Source organism: Micropterus dolomieu, linkage group LG07 (assembly GCF_021292245.1).
Source record: "Micropterus dolomieu isolate WLL.071019.BEF.003 ecotype Adirondacks linkage group LG07, ASM2129224v1, whole genome shotgun sequence".
Lineage (NCBI taxonomy): Eukaryota > Metazoa > Chordata > Actinopteri > Centrarchiformes > Centrarchidae > Micropterus > Micropterus dolomieu.
The window spans coordinates 18391467-18407599 of record NC_060156.1 but is presented as its reverse complement, the minus strand read 5'-3'; the positions used below and the strand labels follow the sequence as shown (position 1 = coordinate 18407599).

Here is a 16133-nt window from a genome sequence, read left to right as displayed (position 1 = left end):
TTGTCAATTCCACTGAACCAGACTGAGAGACCAATTAAAGGCTCAGGAACCCTTTGCAGGTGTTTTGGATTAATTAGCTGATTAGAGTGTGACACTTTGAGCCTACAATACTGAACCTTTTCACAATATTCAAATTTTCTGAGATTTTGAATTTGGGATTTTCATAAGCTGTAAGCCATAATCATTGAAATTATATCAAATAAAGGCTTGAAATATCTCACTTTGCATGTAATGAGTCTATATAATATATTAGTTTCACCTTTTAAGTTGAATTACTGAAATAAATGAACTTTTGCACGATATGCTAATTTTTCGAGTTTCACCTGTATATCGTGATAATTATCATTATTGTTTTATGCTCAGCATTATAATGCAGTCCAAGTTGCAAGACTGTCTTCACCAGAAACATGGCATTAGTGGTCATTTGTTCAGACAGCCCAGAAACCTCAGTTACTTATTTCTTACAAAATATTTCTTTATTTGTGTTTTTTTAACCAAGTTCTACTCACTGGTTTGAGTGCGAAATCTCTTAGGGAGAAGGCTCTGGTAGGGTGGACATTGCTGCTCCTTCCAACAGACAATGTTGTTTTCTTTTAAACCTTTTGAACCATTTCCCTAACCTAACCTAAACTAACCATGGCTGTGCTCTTCCCTTAATCTTAACCAAATAGTTTTAGTTGCCTAAACCTAACCAAACTGACTCACAGTGTCAGGAACAATTGTTCCTGACTCACAGTGTAAGGAACAATTACTGTGAAATAACCCAGTAACTCTGCCTCTAATCAGCCACCTGTTTACTGGTTTCCACTTATTATTTACTTATTAACCATTCTCTGTTTCAGTGCTGTTCATACTATGTCATATTGTATATACTGTATACCAATACACCTACCTCAGGTCATAAGGTCATAGGTCTTATTTATATTTTCCAGCATCCTTTGCACTATGCTCCATCACACTGTGTACATGTGTACATGTATGCATGAATGTGTATGTGTACCTGTATATCATATCCACCTTCAACATGTACATAATGAGAATAATCGTTTACTCTTTAATCACTGCACTACTTGTCAATAATGTCTACATTGTTTTGTTCATAGTGTGTATATTAGTGTTGTCTATACTGTAGTTTGTGTCTGATTTTATTTTATTATTATTTTATTATTTTGTTATGGTATTTTTGTATGAGTAAGCACATAATGAGCAATGTACAATCCTGAGTCAAATTCCTCGTATGTGTACACATACCTGGCAATAAAGTTGATTCTGATTCTGATTCTGAAACCTTCATCATGACAATGACTTTTTATGTTGTTGTGCTGTTATGGATACAGCATTCATGGGTCGTTTCAAAAGCCAATAACAAATAACCTGTTTTGTCTTTAAGTTTGGTTGGTAGGTGTTGGTTTTCAGGCCCATGGATTGGACAATGCTGATTATTTCTAACATGATCACTTTATTCATTTTATTCTTATTAGGTTTCTCTCCGTCCTCATGTTGCCATCAGCTTTGTCATAACACAGGGAAGGTAGACCACACCAGCCATAATGGAATCACTCTTCCAGCTGTCACTTTGAATTGGTTCTGGGAAAATCTTGCCAGTGTCCCATGGGCGAACGTGTAAGAGATAAGATATGAGCAGCTCCAACACATGTTCACATACAGTACACAGAAATGAAAAGAGTGCAGGAAAAGAGAGAAACATAGCCTCTTTCTCCTTCGTCTTTCTCCATGACACATACACTTACACACACAAGATCTTCACAAGTCTTGGCAGATTGACTTGTCTTACAGGATGAAATTGCATTTAAAGGTGTAATTTAATAATGTCTTTTTTTTTTGTAGAATCCGTGCGGAAAGCGACTCACCTTTGTAGCGTACCTTGGAGATGTGGATGTTGAAAGACCTGGCAGTTACTTGTAAGAAAGTTGTCAGAATTTTCAAGATTATATTTGCTTACAACGGCGAAATTGTAAGCCGTGATCTCTCGGTGGACTGGACCACAAAAAAGAGAGAGAGAGAGAGAGAGAGAGAGAGAGAGAGGAAGACTTCTCAATTCTCTGTTCCTTGGCTTGTCAACTTGTCTCTGAAATCCACTCAGATGGCCCCGGCTCTGAGCTATAAAGAAGGAAAGACAAAAACTGAGACGAGGTCATGCGAGAATTGGCAAGGGAGAGAGAGAGACAGAGAAGCAGTAAGAGGCAAAGAGAGAACGAGAGATGTTTCTACTGTTTCCTAAAGCTAGAACACTCTGCCCTGTTATTTTGTCAGCTGCAGTGGTCTGTGTTATGGTGCAATGAGTCCCCAGGGAGTAGGAACTGCCATAAATATTGCACTGTTTGGAAAAGCCGTCTCTGATGTGGGCTCGCATTGTGTACAGGATGCTGGCTATTAGTGCTATTGGTCAGTAATGAGTGGGTGCCGAGTCCCAGCCAACTGTTTAAAGCCTTTAAACACTCGCCCAGTCAAGTTCACACAGAAGCACACGCATGGAAAGTATTTAGGAACAGCAGACGTTCTCCTCGTTAGCGGATAGTGGGACTACATACTTGTCCCAATACAAATAAATATTAAATAAATGAGAAAATCTCAAATTCTTGGCTATAGAGTGCTCATAATACACAAGCACAAAGATAGAAGACTGCTTTTTAAGTACGTATTAGGGTGGATCTTCCCAAGAGTGTTAGAGCTGTGACATTGCTGTGTGTTTATCGAAGGTCAGTGACATCTATGTGTCTGTTCATCTGGCATATGCTTTTGTGTGTGTTTGCCTGTGCACACTGATCTGACACAGGCCCAGTCAGTCCTGTTCTTGGCTCCAACAGTGATCTGGCACTTCTCCTAGGCTTGCAGCCCCTGCCATGCCTCCCCCTCTACCGCCCCTGCTGCCCCCCCCCCCCCCCCCCCCCCCCCCCCCCCCCCCCCCTCCTCTTCTCTCCCTCCATCCACACACCAGTGCAGATCAGCCTGTTCGGGCCTTGCAGGGTGTCAGAAAATTAGAGAATGAGAATTGACTTTCACCCAGGCTCTCCCAATATGACTCCTTATTCCTGGCTCTCTTTGCGGTGCTTTGCTATCATATGACAGTAATATGGCAGTATTATGTACCTAATTGTAATATGCCTCACAAAAGATGCTGAACACTGGCCCGTGAAGAGCTGTGGCTATTCACGGGCCAGGATAGCAATTGACAAAACCCTCTCCAAAGTCCTTTGACAAAACCTTGGATAACCTCACAGCTGGGATACACACACACACACACAAATACACAAACACACAGATTCACTGTCTTACAGATATTTTTCTGTTCACATAAATCCTGTGATAAGGTTCCATCTGAGATAACTGGACTGCTCCCTGCAGGGCCCTGTCTCCTCTCTGAGACCCACAGCAGCTGCACTGTAGAATGGATACAGCTATGGTTGGAGAACAATCAATGATACTGAGGGTGTGTGAGGTGCATGTGTGTATCCAGAATTTTTGAATCATCACCCAGTGGATACTAGGTATTAAATTTTAACAGCCACCATATATTTACAAAAGCCAAGATAATTGCATTGAAATAAGCCAGAGTGTTTTGATCACAGCCTTATCAACATATAGCATTTATGTGTAAAACTAAAGAAACATATTTGCAGCACTAGAAATGTAATTTCACTTGTGTCAGTAAGTCTACGTGCTATTTAAACAGACACAGTAAGTAAGATTCTTCTGCTTACATACATGTTTTCATTTCACACTTGCTTTGGCAATGTGTATATCTGTTTCCCATGCTAGTAAAGCCCAATTTGAATTGAATTGAATTGAACAAAGAAATTTTCTGTCTGACTTTGTTACATTATTGTAATAATCTCTAATTGATGTTGCATGCACATTAACAGCTTACCAATTAGAATGAAGAATAACATAACAGTTTTTTACTTTCTACTATACCACTACTACTATACTACTCTACTGCTGCTATATTCTTATGCTAAAGCTCAATAAATGCAAACATGATTGTGTGGATCAGTGTTTGAAATTAACACTATGCATAATTATACATAAAAAAACAAACACATCACATCCTCTGCCATTAGGCTAAATGTGCCTTTACATCATTTGTGCAAAGAAAGAAGGAATCTATAGTTGTGTATTGTCTATTGCAATTGAGCTTTATATTGCACTGTGTCCTCAGTGGAACCTTCTTTGGAGATCAAGTTGGAATCCCATTATTTCACACTATGGAGTGTACACAAGGGTTAGGTTGAGACAAACAGGTGAGCGTGTCGAAGACACAGGAAACAGTTGAAGGTCACTGAGATGTGTTCACACACGGGAGAGCTGAAGTAAGAAGCAGTGGATGGGTGGTGTAAAAAGAGCAACAGATAAGGAAGCGAACACATGTTGAATAAAACATTCTGATTTCCCATCCATCCCCCCATCCCATTCCGCTCGTCCCCAGTGAGTGTGTGATACCATCCGCTCAATAAGACCTCATCAGTTTAATAGGGCTTTCATACACTTTCTGTTGCTCTCTTTGTGTGTGTGGGTTTGGGACTTTCGGGTTGGCTGTTGCTTTTGTTCGGCAACACCCACATGTTTCTCTCATTGGTCCAGTTGCTGGTGAAGCATATATATCTTTCTCTGCCAAAACTGATAGCATCTTGGACTCTCTGTTGGCAATGAATTAGACGAGCAGACTTTTCCAAATCACTGCAAGTCTGTGACAGGTTTACCCTCACTTTGGTAAGTTGCTGTGTGTTTTTGGTGTGCCTTTTAGTTTCTTTTTCTGGCATGAACAGGGTGAGTTATTGATTTTTGTTGGTCATGGATATGTTTCATCAGAATGATCATAAATTTTTGGTACATAAAGTTCCAGTCAGTTTCATGTTGATGTGCACATTTGAGGACATTATGAAAGCTCAGATAGGACATGAGGCTGCGTCCAACCTCTGCTTCCTAATTCCTTGACTTTAAGTTTGTTTTTTCTCCTAAATTATACCTTCAATATTTAACATTCTCTGTGGTTACTTTGGGACCTGACTTCTATTTGTCATTATCCAGGTCAGACAGGTAACATACAATCCAAAGCAAGAGGCTGCAATCCAAAAAGGTGGAAAAACTCATATCTGATTGGCAACTGTGTAGAATTTTGGAAAAATGTGAAATTCACTGTGCGGGTAGTACAATAATGTAATGTACAATATCTTCAGAGGTTATTCTGTGTTTGTGGATGTATATATTTACCCTATATTAACTTGTACTTATACAGTTCAAGGAAATTAAGGATTCATGAGGACTTCCATAATTAAAAGTGTTTCATTTAAATATTCACTCTTAAAAACAGGACAACAAAAATTTATAAATGTATTAGCCCATATGACATCAAATATCATTAAAGAAACACAGGTCATACAGTCAAGGCATGCAGGAAATGAGCAAATAAAGCATGATTTGCTTTTCCCTTGTGGTATCTTTCTTATCTTTTGTAACCTTTCTTTACCAACCCCCACCCCCTTCTTCTTTCCGCCACTTTCCTCTCCATTTCTTACAGTTCTCTCTTTTCCGGGTCCCTAGTCAAGCAAAGAATCGATTTTTAAACAGGCAAGACTCTGGGGACCGAGCAGGGAACCATTATTGGCTTCATTTAGGCTCCATTGCCACCAAGATGGCTCCTCTAGACAATAGGATAGACTCTGGTCATGGATACCAAAGCATAAATACACATTCCATCTGAAAACCCCTGTGGGCGTGAGAGGATGGACCGCAGTGCCTCTCCATACACCACTAATATAGGCACATCCAGCACATTTCAGAGCCGCAGGCAAGATAGGAGGGGAATATAGCAAATGTACGGGCTTTTCTCCATTATATTTACTGCATGCCACCTTTCACTTTTTCATAACCACCAGAGGTTTTTGTGCAGTCTGCAACATTTGGCAATGTATGGGATTGTGCTCCCCTATAGCAGCTATATGTCTGTCAGGCAGCTCAAGTATGCAAAGCCAATAACAGTCCTCTTTCTCATTCTAAGATTGAAAGGTTTCAGGAAAGCTTCTGCAATTCCAGCTATGGTTGATCCTAGATAGGGACATATTATGTTGTGACCAAACTAAACTGATAAAGGTGAAAGATCTACTTCTGGATTGCGTTACACGGTCCCCAGAACTATGTTTCCCCCAAGGCTTACAGTTTGTTTCTTAATATGTATTCATGAAGAAAACATAATTCAAATTTAGAAATGTCTGTTACGTTGACATTATCCTTAAACAAATCTCGGAGTCTGGTAGCTAGCAAGTGTGTGGCATGAGAGGGAAAGCAATGTAATGCACATGCAGTAGGAGCACTGAGGTGCGGGAAGGATACAAGCATCCATAGTTTTAACCAAAACAACGTTTTGGACACAAATAGAAATGTTTCCTTATTAAGACCTTATTAAGACCTTATTAAGTCTGAGTAGGATGTATTTGATTTCACAAAATAGCTTGGAGTTGAATCAAGACTGAGTTTGTTTCTGAGAGTGAACATATTTGACATGTAGACATGGATACATGTTGCCTACAACGTGCGCACAAGAAACAAAACACATTTAGAAAACTGTGTTGGCATTGTACTAAACACTTGGATGCCCTCTAACAGCAGCTGTCAATATCAGACTGCAATTTGGCAAATGAAGGGCATTATGTTCTGCGCCTGATAAAATAAGAATCTATATAAACTAATCAATAACCATTTGGAGGTATTTTTATTTACTTAAGTTGATGAGTGGATACAGTTTAGCAAATCTACAACAGCATCCTGGCTCCGTTGCTGCTGCTGCAGCAAGCTGCTGCTTGGCTACATGATTCATTACAAAAGGGAAGCTTGTTTTATGGTAAAAACTGACTTTAGTCATCCCACATATGTGTTGTGGGAGTGTGTTTTAGGCCAGTTAAAGACTAAAAAAGAGGTGGGGAGAGAGATAGGAATACATACATTGTATTGTCATCGAACACGTGATTGCATGTGGTGTATACTATTACTGATAATAGTAATATTATTAGGGATGAAAATGAGAAAGCTTATTTGCATAGCATCTATCTTACATGGCACAAAATTTACCATGCTTTATCTAGTGACCGTTTAACCATATTCCAAGTTCCAAGGCCACTTACTCCACTGGGTATGTCTTGGCTTTTACTAAATTATCTGACTTTCTTGTGACTTAAACCAGTATTCTCACAAATGCAGAAGAGAGGGAAAACGTTAAGACGGGGTTTATTTGAAGACTGGCTGGTTACATGCACAGCAGGTGATTCTTATCCAAACCAAAGCTACATCGCAGACTGGTCCATTACCGACTTTATGTGTGTATGGATGTATGTATGTATTTTGTATTCCACGCCACATTATTAGACATTTTATTGTACTTTTACGGTAACACTGTTGCAACATGGTTGCCAGAAAGTTTCCGCAATTACCCTTTTACAGTAATTATGTATAATTACATTATAACTATTGTACTTTAATTTTGAATCTAGCACACATGGAAAGAATAATACCGAATATATCATAACCTTAGCAGACTAAACTTATAATTCACTATTCAAATCATACATAATACTATTTTATGAACTTCAGTAATATTGAAACATAAATAATGTGTAATATAAACATAAACAAATATGCTTAACTGCCTCTTAAACTATAAGGATAAGGGTAACACTGACAGGAGCCTGGAGAGTAAAAACAGACTGGAAGAACTCATCTGAATGCAGGAAAGAATGAAAACAAGATAATGTAAAAACCTTTTTACAAAGATTTATGTTTAGATAAATATTGTAAGAATAAAATCAAATATTAATCTAAAAGATTGAAGTTTTGCACAACATACTGTACAAGTATGTGAAAGCTGTGCACACTTGAATGTGTTTATCAGCCTGGTTGTGCGCTTGTGTTTGACAGTGTTTTTGTGTGTCAGTGGTGGTCCGGCTGCCCCCAGTGGGGTTTGTACACTAAGTGGGTGAGGAGAGTGTTGGCCCCTGCTCTCTATCACAGGCAGTATTGACTGGAAGCATGAGAGCGTCTTCTGCAGCCAGTCATCCTTGGACAGCTGACAATGGGCCTGGGCACAGGGGAAATAGCTGAAAGCAATCAACAACCACAGGAGAAAAATGCTTCACTGCTGGTGGAATGTGTCTGAACTCAGACCTTACTCGCAACAACCCGCCCCTGTGCTTTTGACCGATAATGCGCAAATGGCTTTAGTTTGCCTCGAAGCTCCTGTAATTATGTACATGTTGTCGCATTTTATGTGCTCAAATGTGCTCTTTAAGTGTATGTACAGTATGTGTGTGTGTCTATGTCGGGGAATAGGAGAACAGCAGGGTTTCGGATTGGCTCAGAATCGTGTGGTAATTAATCTCACTCAGTGAAGATGTGCATGTTGGGACTGGGGCAGGGCATAGCTCACCGCACCTTGGTCGTTGACTATAACCACCTATGGCCAGCCTCTGGTGATTAACGGGGGCTGTCCATGGTCAAAAGCGGTCAAATGTGTTTTAATGAATGCTCACTCAGTCTACCAACCAAGTTTACTTTTTATTCTGAGGCAGTGATTCACATTACTGCTGTAGAATAATACTCATGGGACCTGACTCACACTGTGACACATCTGGCAAACAGCAGAGCAAACACACGTGCGCACACACACATGCCACATGGCACAGACGCAGGAACAGGTAGACATTCAGTCAGTATAGTTGCAGTGTGTTGTGCCATTTTCTAGCAATCCAAGCATGAATCCCTTTGACACAGTAACACACAGGGACACCTATGACACACTCACTTGTTGTGTGTGTCTGTATATGTGTGTGTGTGTGTGTGTGTGTGTGTGTGTGCAAATACTACTCTTCTTTGTCTGTCGCTCTGGCTGCTCTGCATGTTGGTGCCGTATGTGATGTTGGCATAGCTAAAACTACATATATAGAAAGAATAGCCGTGAATGTGAGAGGCCTGCATGTGCACTCAAATTTACTTTCACATTTGAATTATTCTGACTTTCCCCTTTAATTGCTGTTTGACTCTAGCATTGAACTGGCACCACATTATCAGTCAGTTTATGCATCTCTCACAGCACAGCTTCAAAGATTATACTGTACAGTCAGTCACTGCTCAAGCATATAAATAATGTAAAAGAATTGAGGATGGTGTAGAGTACATATACCTTATACATATTCTCATCTCATGACACCAGGGCAATGATCCAAATGCAGGAGAAGAGTATTTTTTTCACCTGCCCAATTCTCATTTAATATTCAGCAGTTATAACTCATGCAATATTGATCAACAACCACCACTACTGGTCTTGTAATGTGCATGTGAGAGAAAGGTTCACTCCTTCTCACTGTGTACATACAGCGGTACACTCTTCACCTCATTCTGTGACCTTGCTACAACTCAGCAGAGATGGCTGAAACACAACCCTCATGAACCTCATACTGAATAAACAGACCAGATCTTTATTTGTCCATAAAAGCACACAACTGTATAATCTATTTAGACAGTGAATGGGTAAGTCAGGTTTTTTTACATGCAGTACTAAATTAACTTGAACCAATTCATGCATCACGGTAAAAACACTAGATGGCATAGTGTATATTTTTAAGCCACGTGAAATAAACAAGCATCACAACTCCAAGGAAACAGTGAGATGTTTCAGATGAATTTGTTTCGCATGCATATTTTTACTGTCTGCCTTTCAAGTCCTGTCAGGGCACAGTAGGAGTACTACTCTGTAGGACTAGTAACTATTATGAAGATGTAGTTTACCTAAGACCACAGCGCAGGCTGCCTTCAAATTGGATTAAATCCCTAAATCACATGATCAATCATCCACAGCTTGCTGTGCCAAGATGGCGGAGGTTTCCTTCTCTCTCTTAAGATGGCACAACTGCATACTGCAACAGCAACAGAGCTGGAAATGTGGTGGTGGTTTTAGGTTTTGCTTGTAATTTGCGAATCTGTGTGTCCTGTTCAGTCTCGAGAGATAAAGAATTAGAATATGAGAGTAACGCACACAGATCCACAGTTCACAGACATACACCACATGCACGCAGGGAGTGTGCTTGCAACAAATAGTGTGAGGTGATAATTGAATTTGGGAAACATTAAGGGAAGATGGTAGAAGATACAGCTCTCCTGGGAGATAAAGTCCCATAACAATGGCAACAGACAGTCAATTCGTCTGCTCCTTTGTCAGGGCAAGTCAGCAGGCAGTGCAGGGCCATGCCCCTCATTTTCTGGTAAAAAGCAGCAGGCAAACGGCATGTGTGCTACTGTGTGCATGCTTCATGCATCGCTGAAGCGTGGATATCACGCCATGCCTCTGTGTGCGCCTCCTCAAACACACCTGCTCCTGACGCCTCAGAGAAAAAAACTTGGCTGTGGTTAACCATACGAGCAATGCCAGAATGCTGCATTACAATAAGAAGATATATCTGTACTACTTCTTACTTCTGTACAGTACTTGTCTTATCCTCACCAACGTGTTTTTTATCAGTCAGGCAAGTGTGTGAGTTTTTGGGGAGATAGTTTCAAGGAGCAATGGCAGTTCAGCATCATGGTGTTATACAATAACACCATGATGCTGACAAGTGTCAGATGAGTCAATTGAATTTTGTCTTTTATAGTTGAAATAAACACTCACTAAACTTCTGGTTTCCAAAGCTACTTGGCTTTGAGGGGGAAATTAACTTCCGAGGTGACTAATATTACTAATATTATTTAACCTCAGTGTATGCTCCCTCTGAGCATGACAAAATGATGAGAGAACCTTCAAGAGTGGAATGATGCAGGTTTAACTTCATGCTCCACTTACTGCAAAGATCTTAACAGCTATATTTTACAGGAATTATACTGAGACAGTTGAAAATGCTGCTTTACTAAGTCACTAGACTTATGTTTAATGGTTGTTACTTAATACTTTCTCCCAACTGTCCTTCATGAACCAGTTTCTTCTGGAGAGTACACTGAGAAGTCAGTCTGACCTGTGAGCCATTCTGGTTTTAACTCCTAGAGTTGCTGTTTTTAATGTTTTGTTTGTGAAGAGAATGCAGGGAATGACGGGGGAGTGGAGAGGAAGGAGAGGAGCGGAGAGGAGCGGAGATGAGGTGTGTTGGGTGTTTGTGGGGGTCTTGAGAGGCACACAATGTCCCTCTCTGTGTGAGGATGGTTGGTTATTGATGTCATGGCTGGCAGGACCCAAAGTCCACTGAGCTTGTGAAGGTGTTGCATGATTGGGATTGGGACACAGAGAAGGGTCGCAACCATTGTTCTCCTGAATTAGGTTGTGACAGGGGCAGCTCTCTATCCTAGAGAGACAGAAACACAACCTGCCAATCATTCAGTTGTGTTAAGTAAATCAACATGTATCAGCAGCTTGAAATTATGAATTTGGCATTTTGCCTTCATTGGACAGTTTGCAGTGTAGAACTTGACAGGAAATACAGTTAGGGACACTTGCAAAAATAGTATCCTGCCACCCAATTGAACCTGGGATGTTGTGGTTATACGGAATGGTGTGCATCTTAACCCTTAGGCCACTCCATGCCCCCAAATGAGGTGACCTTGATTCAAGTGGTGTGATTATCATTTAATATTGTCGTTTTTCAGAAGAAAAACCCCCTGACTAAACGACACAGAACTCAAATTTTCTGTCCCCACTGGCAGATTACTATCACATGCTTTAAGCAGAAAAATGCTTTAACACTGAATACTTTGTTAAGTGACATGTTATCATTAACAATTTTGACATGCAAGCAATCAGTCAGCAAATCGTTATCTTGAAGAGAGTGAAAGACAGCAAACTAGCTGAATATGAAGCATACGTTAGACATGTACAGTAACAGGTACAGTATGAGGGCTGGACTGTAGGGTTAAAGAATTTTACAAAGAACAGGAAATAAGCTTGTCCACCAGTGTTTTACAGTAAGTAGCAAATAAATGCGGCCACAGTGGGGATTTTCTGTTTTTCTTTTTCTCTCTTCTGCTTGTGTGTGCATGATTACAGTTGCAATGAAATTCCCTTATGTTTCTTGACTTTTCAATTTTTTACTCTTGTCATGGTGTATTTGGTAGCTGCAAGTCCCTCCTTATGCTTCTCTTGTTAAATTTCTGAGAAAGTATTGCAGCAATGGCCGCAGGATGGGGGATACAATTACTATGATTGAAGACTCTGAAAATCTGAGCTAACCTCTAAAGAATTTGGACCTTTGAGAGTGTTTCTACTTGTGGATTTGTGTGTGCACATATCAATGAACTGACCGTGGGGTTACAGCTGCAGCTAAAACACACAATTAGAACTGACCAGCTTATCAGCAAGTGTTTTTAAAGGCCTTTTAGCTGAACAAAGCCAATCCTTTAGCTGTGGCATTTGCCAGAATGTTGTTGGCAGAGCGGTGTTTATCGACTGAACGTTGTTTCCTAGTAGAATGTGATCGAGTAAGAGAGAAAGGCTTCTTTTCACAGTGGGCCTTGCGAGTATCATGTAAACACACACTGAGAGAGGCTCCTTTCATTAGCTATGCTAATCTCAGCGTACGTGACGTGTCGCAGACTCCAGAGCCCCTCCTGGCTCTGGCTCTCTGCGTCGTTAGTTTCTGTCTCCAAAGGCCAGGATTCTCGTCTTCTCCTTTCCGGTCCACTGGGTTAATTTGTTGTGTGTTGTGTTCTCCTTTTCTTACACTTAGACTGACAGAAACCTGGATCTGGCTATTGGTGAATCTGCTCTCCTCCTCCAATCACCTTATTCTGTTTGGTTGTCTGGTCCTGCTGACGCAAACAACAGCTTTAGTAGAGTGAGAGTTTGCCGGTGCCACCTTTTGCCCCTCTGTTGCCGTGCGTGCTTTAAAATGATACAAGGCAATGGGTCTCTACCCAACTTAAAGAGGAATTTGACATTTTGTGAGGTATGCTTATTATATTACTGCGAGCTAGGTGAGATGATTGGTACCACGTCACATATCAGTATTGTAAAGATGAACCTACTGACAATGGCCAACTAACTAAATACTGGAAACAGGGGGAAACAACTTGCCTGGCTTTGTACAAAGGAAACAAAATCAGCATACCAGCACCTCTAAAACACACAAATTAACATGTTATATAGTAAGTGTATTTCCCATAATGTTGAAGTTTTCAGTTATCATGGATTTTAAACTTTTATTAATTTCACTTTCTAATGTCTTTGTTTGTTTCCTGTTTTGTCTGCAAATCTTCTGTTACAGTTAGAGGATGGTTGAGTTTGAAGGGTATTGCCATTGGCCAGCACTGCAGGCTAATAAACTAATTTTTTCACGAGTGTGTTTTTTTTTAATTTAACATCAAATTTATACAGCCGCACCAGATCTCTTTCAGGAGCTGGCTATAAGAAGGTAATTACTTCATGTTAGATTATGTCATTTACTCAGAGAAGATGAGGAGAGAATGAGTCACCTCCATCAATTAATATGATATATGAGTTGATAAGGGATATGGGTGGGATATTTGCCACATCTATGAGAGTCACAAGGTGATAATTTGAAATTCCCTTCAAGGTCTCCCCTGTTTTTTAATGAAGTTGGCTATTAAAGTGGTGTTTCATACACATGTAATTATTTCTTTATTGATTCGTCAGCATCTTAGGGAATGGTTTCTCATGACGTATATCCCTGCTATGATAACCCGTCTCAATTGCAATCATGAGACATAATCATTACGAGAAAGACCCCCCTGGGAAATGTGCAAAATGGGTTGACGTGAGTGTCCAAGTGTGTATCTGTGTGTAAATGTTTGTACAAAAGTGTGTGCACTTACTTGTTGTAGTATTTGGGCAGTTACACAACGTCCCTCCACACTAACACTTAAGTCTTATCTAGTAGCAACAAGGAGGTACTTGATCTCATGTGCAAGCAGTGACTGATAAATTTCTTTCTTTCTCTCTCTTGCCATCCCTCCTTCCCCCTGCTCATGTCTCTTCTGCTTCAGGCTGTGAGGACGGGGGGGAAGATGAGACCTCCCAGCCCTCTGCTGATCCTGCTGTACGTCACGCTGTCCAAGAGTGTAAAGGTGGTCTCTAAGAGAGGCTCAGGTATTTAACACACTGTCCACCGCCTGTGCTTGCAGCCCCTGTATGTTAAGACTCTTTTTATGTATGTGTGTGAGTGTGCTCCAAGTGTTGTGTCTGTCTTTATGGTGGCCACCAACCATCGTCATCATGATTTGGAGGCTTTTTGTCATTTCATTTAAATGAGTAATTTTTGTGCTGTTGTTTTATGAACTTCTGTCTACAATAAATATAAATAGTCCGGACCTTAAAAGACAATAATTGACACTGTTGGATTGTGTTTAGCTGGTGAATAATCAGCAATATTTAATTATTTGTTATTGCTGACATTATGCCTAATCGTGTTTTCCCCATGATACTGCAGGCTTCAGGTGCTCCTAGAAAACACTACTGTCTCACTGGTGTGTGTGTCACATGCTTTAAAAATATTTTTCAAAAAGATGATAGGCAGGTAATTGCGAGGGATGACTCCCTTCCCACTTCTGTGAGAATGACTCCGACAGGAAAATGGGAACACTGTTGAGCAATTTAGATGTAAGTGCAGCTTTTATGCCTGCGTCTTAGGTGAAGAGCATGTGAATTAATGAAAAGGTATACATTGTACTTTTTAGAATTAGCTAGACCTTCCTCAATCTAGAGAGAGTGACAGCAACCAAATGATCCAATTGCTCAGTGACTGGGTCATGGAGGTTTACTGTGAAACTCATTTCAGCTCTAAATGCCAGCAAATTGAGCATCAATTGTGAACAAATCCAAAGGTCAAAAGAGAAAATGGAGAGTAAAAAGATTGAAGGTAGAAACTTTTCATGACAGGAATACATATAGGGATTCAGACAGTCAGTTAACACTCTGTGAAGACTAGCTGCCATTACTGAGAAAAAGTAAGTCACTCATAATATGTATTTTTTGTTTCCATAAAATCCATTGTTTGTATACAGGAATGTGTCTGGCTGTGTTTATACTGCAGACATGAGTGGGCATGTCTGAAGATTTAAGGACTGACCTTTAGCTTAAGGTTTTATATTGAAGGAAGCATGCTCACAGACACAAAGAGCAGAAGGGCAACTTATCAATGAATAATGTGCTTCAATCAGCGAAGAAGATGGTCAGTGACACAGAATACAGACACACTTACTTGTACACCTACTGAACTGGAAAAAAAACACACCCTCAGGAAACAAACTAAAAAAAATAGAATATACTATTCTCATTATTGTGGCTGACTGTCCATGCAACGGTTTCAAGAAGTTAAACAGCTTAAGGCCTGGTCACACCAGGAAGTGGCACAGCAAAATTCATTCTTCATGAAAGTTGTTATTCTAGAAGCTTGGATAACGCATTTGCAGGGCTAGCTGGTTAAGTACTGCAGCTGTCCTGTAGCTTGAGTACGGTGTCAGGATTGTATGTCATTACACTCAATAAAGACATACTGAAGCGGGGAAAAAGCTCCAAACTAGCATGTACAATAGTTTTCACAGTTTATTCAAAAGACATATTTGAGTCTTGTTTCATAACTGTCTGCAAACCACTCTTTAGTGGAACTGCCCTGACAGAGGAGGTTAAATAAAACTGAATGGACGCTTTAGCTTCCTGACACGATAGCTTCCTTATTCCTTTTGGATATATAATATAATATATAATATGGCTGGCTGCCAATCAGACAAATTAGCATGTCAAAGTTCACCAAAGAAAAATTTGAATGGATATACTTCACCTCCGCAATTGAATCCACTGATGGTGCCAATTCCATTGGAAATAAGCGATTTTGCCATTTTTAATGCTACTGTGAGCAGGCCTCAATACTCTACTACTTGCTATATGTTATGTGTTTGACCTTTGAAACCTTGGACTGCTAAGGTTAGACCCGAGCACTTGTATGTTGTAAGTCTATGTTGTTAAATCTCCCAAGTCTCTGGACATGAACAATATTTAAAGTTATTCTCCTTAAAATACTATACATATATATATATATATATATATATATATATATATATATATATATATACATATATATATATATATATATATATATATATATATATATTATAAAAACATCACAAGTTTC

At 39.9% G+C, this 16133-nt stretch overlaps 1 protein-coding gene across 1 annotated transcript in view; it reads left to right on the top strand.

The window, feature by feature from the left end:
- Positions 1 to 16133, top strand: part of LOC123974099 (interleukin-1 receptor accessory protein-like 1-A) — a 107891-nt gene that overhangs the window by 19879 nt on the left and 71879 nt on the right. Inside the window, exon 2 of the mRNA XM_046054537.1 lies at positions 13990 to 14092. Within this exon, the coding sequence (XP_045910493.1) occupies positions 14011 to 14092 (82 nt within the window). The 5' untranslated portion in view covers positions 13990 to 14010. The remainder of the gene's footprint in view (positions 1 to 13989; positions 14093 to 16133) is intronic.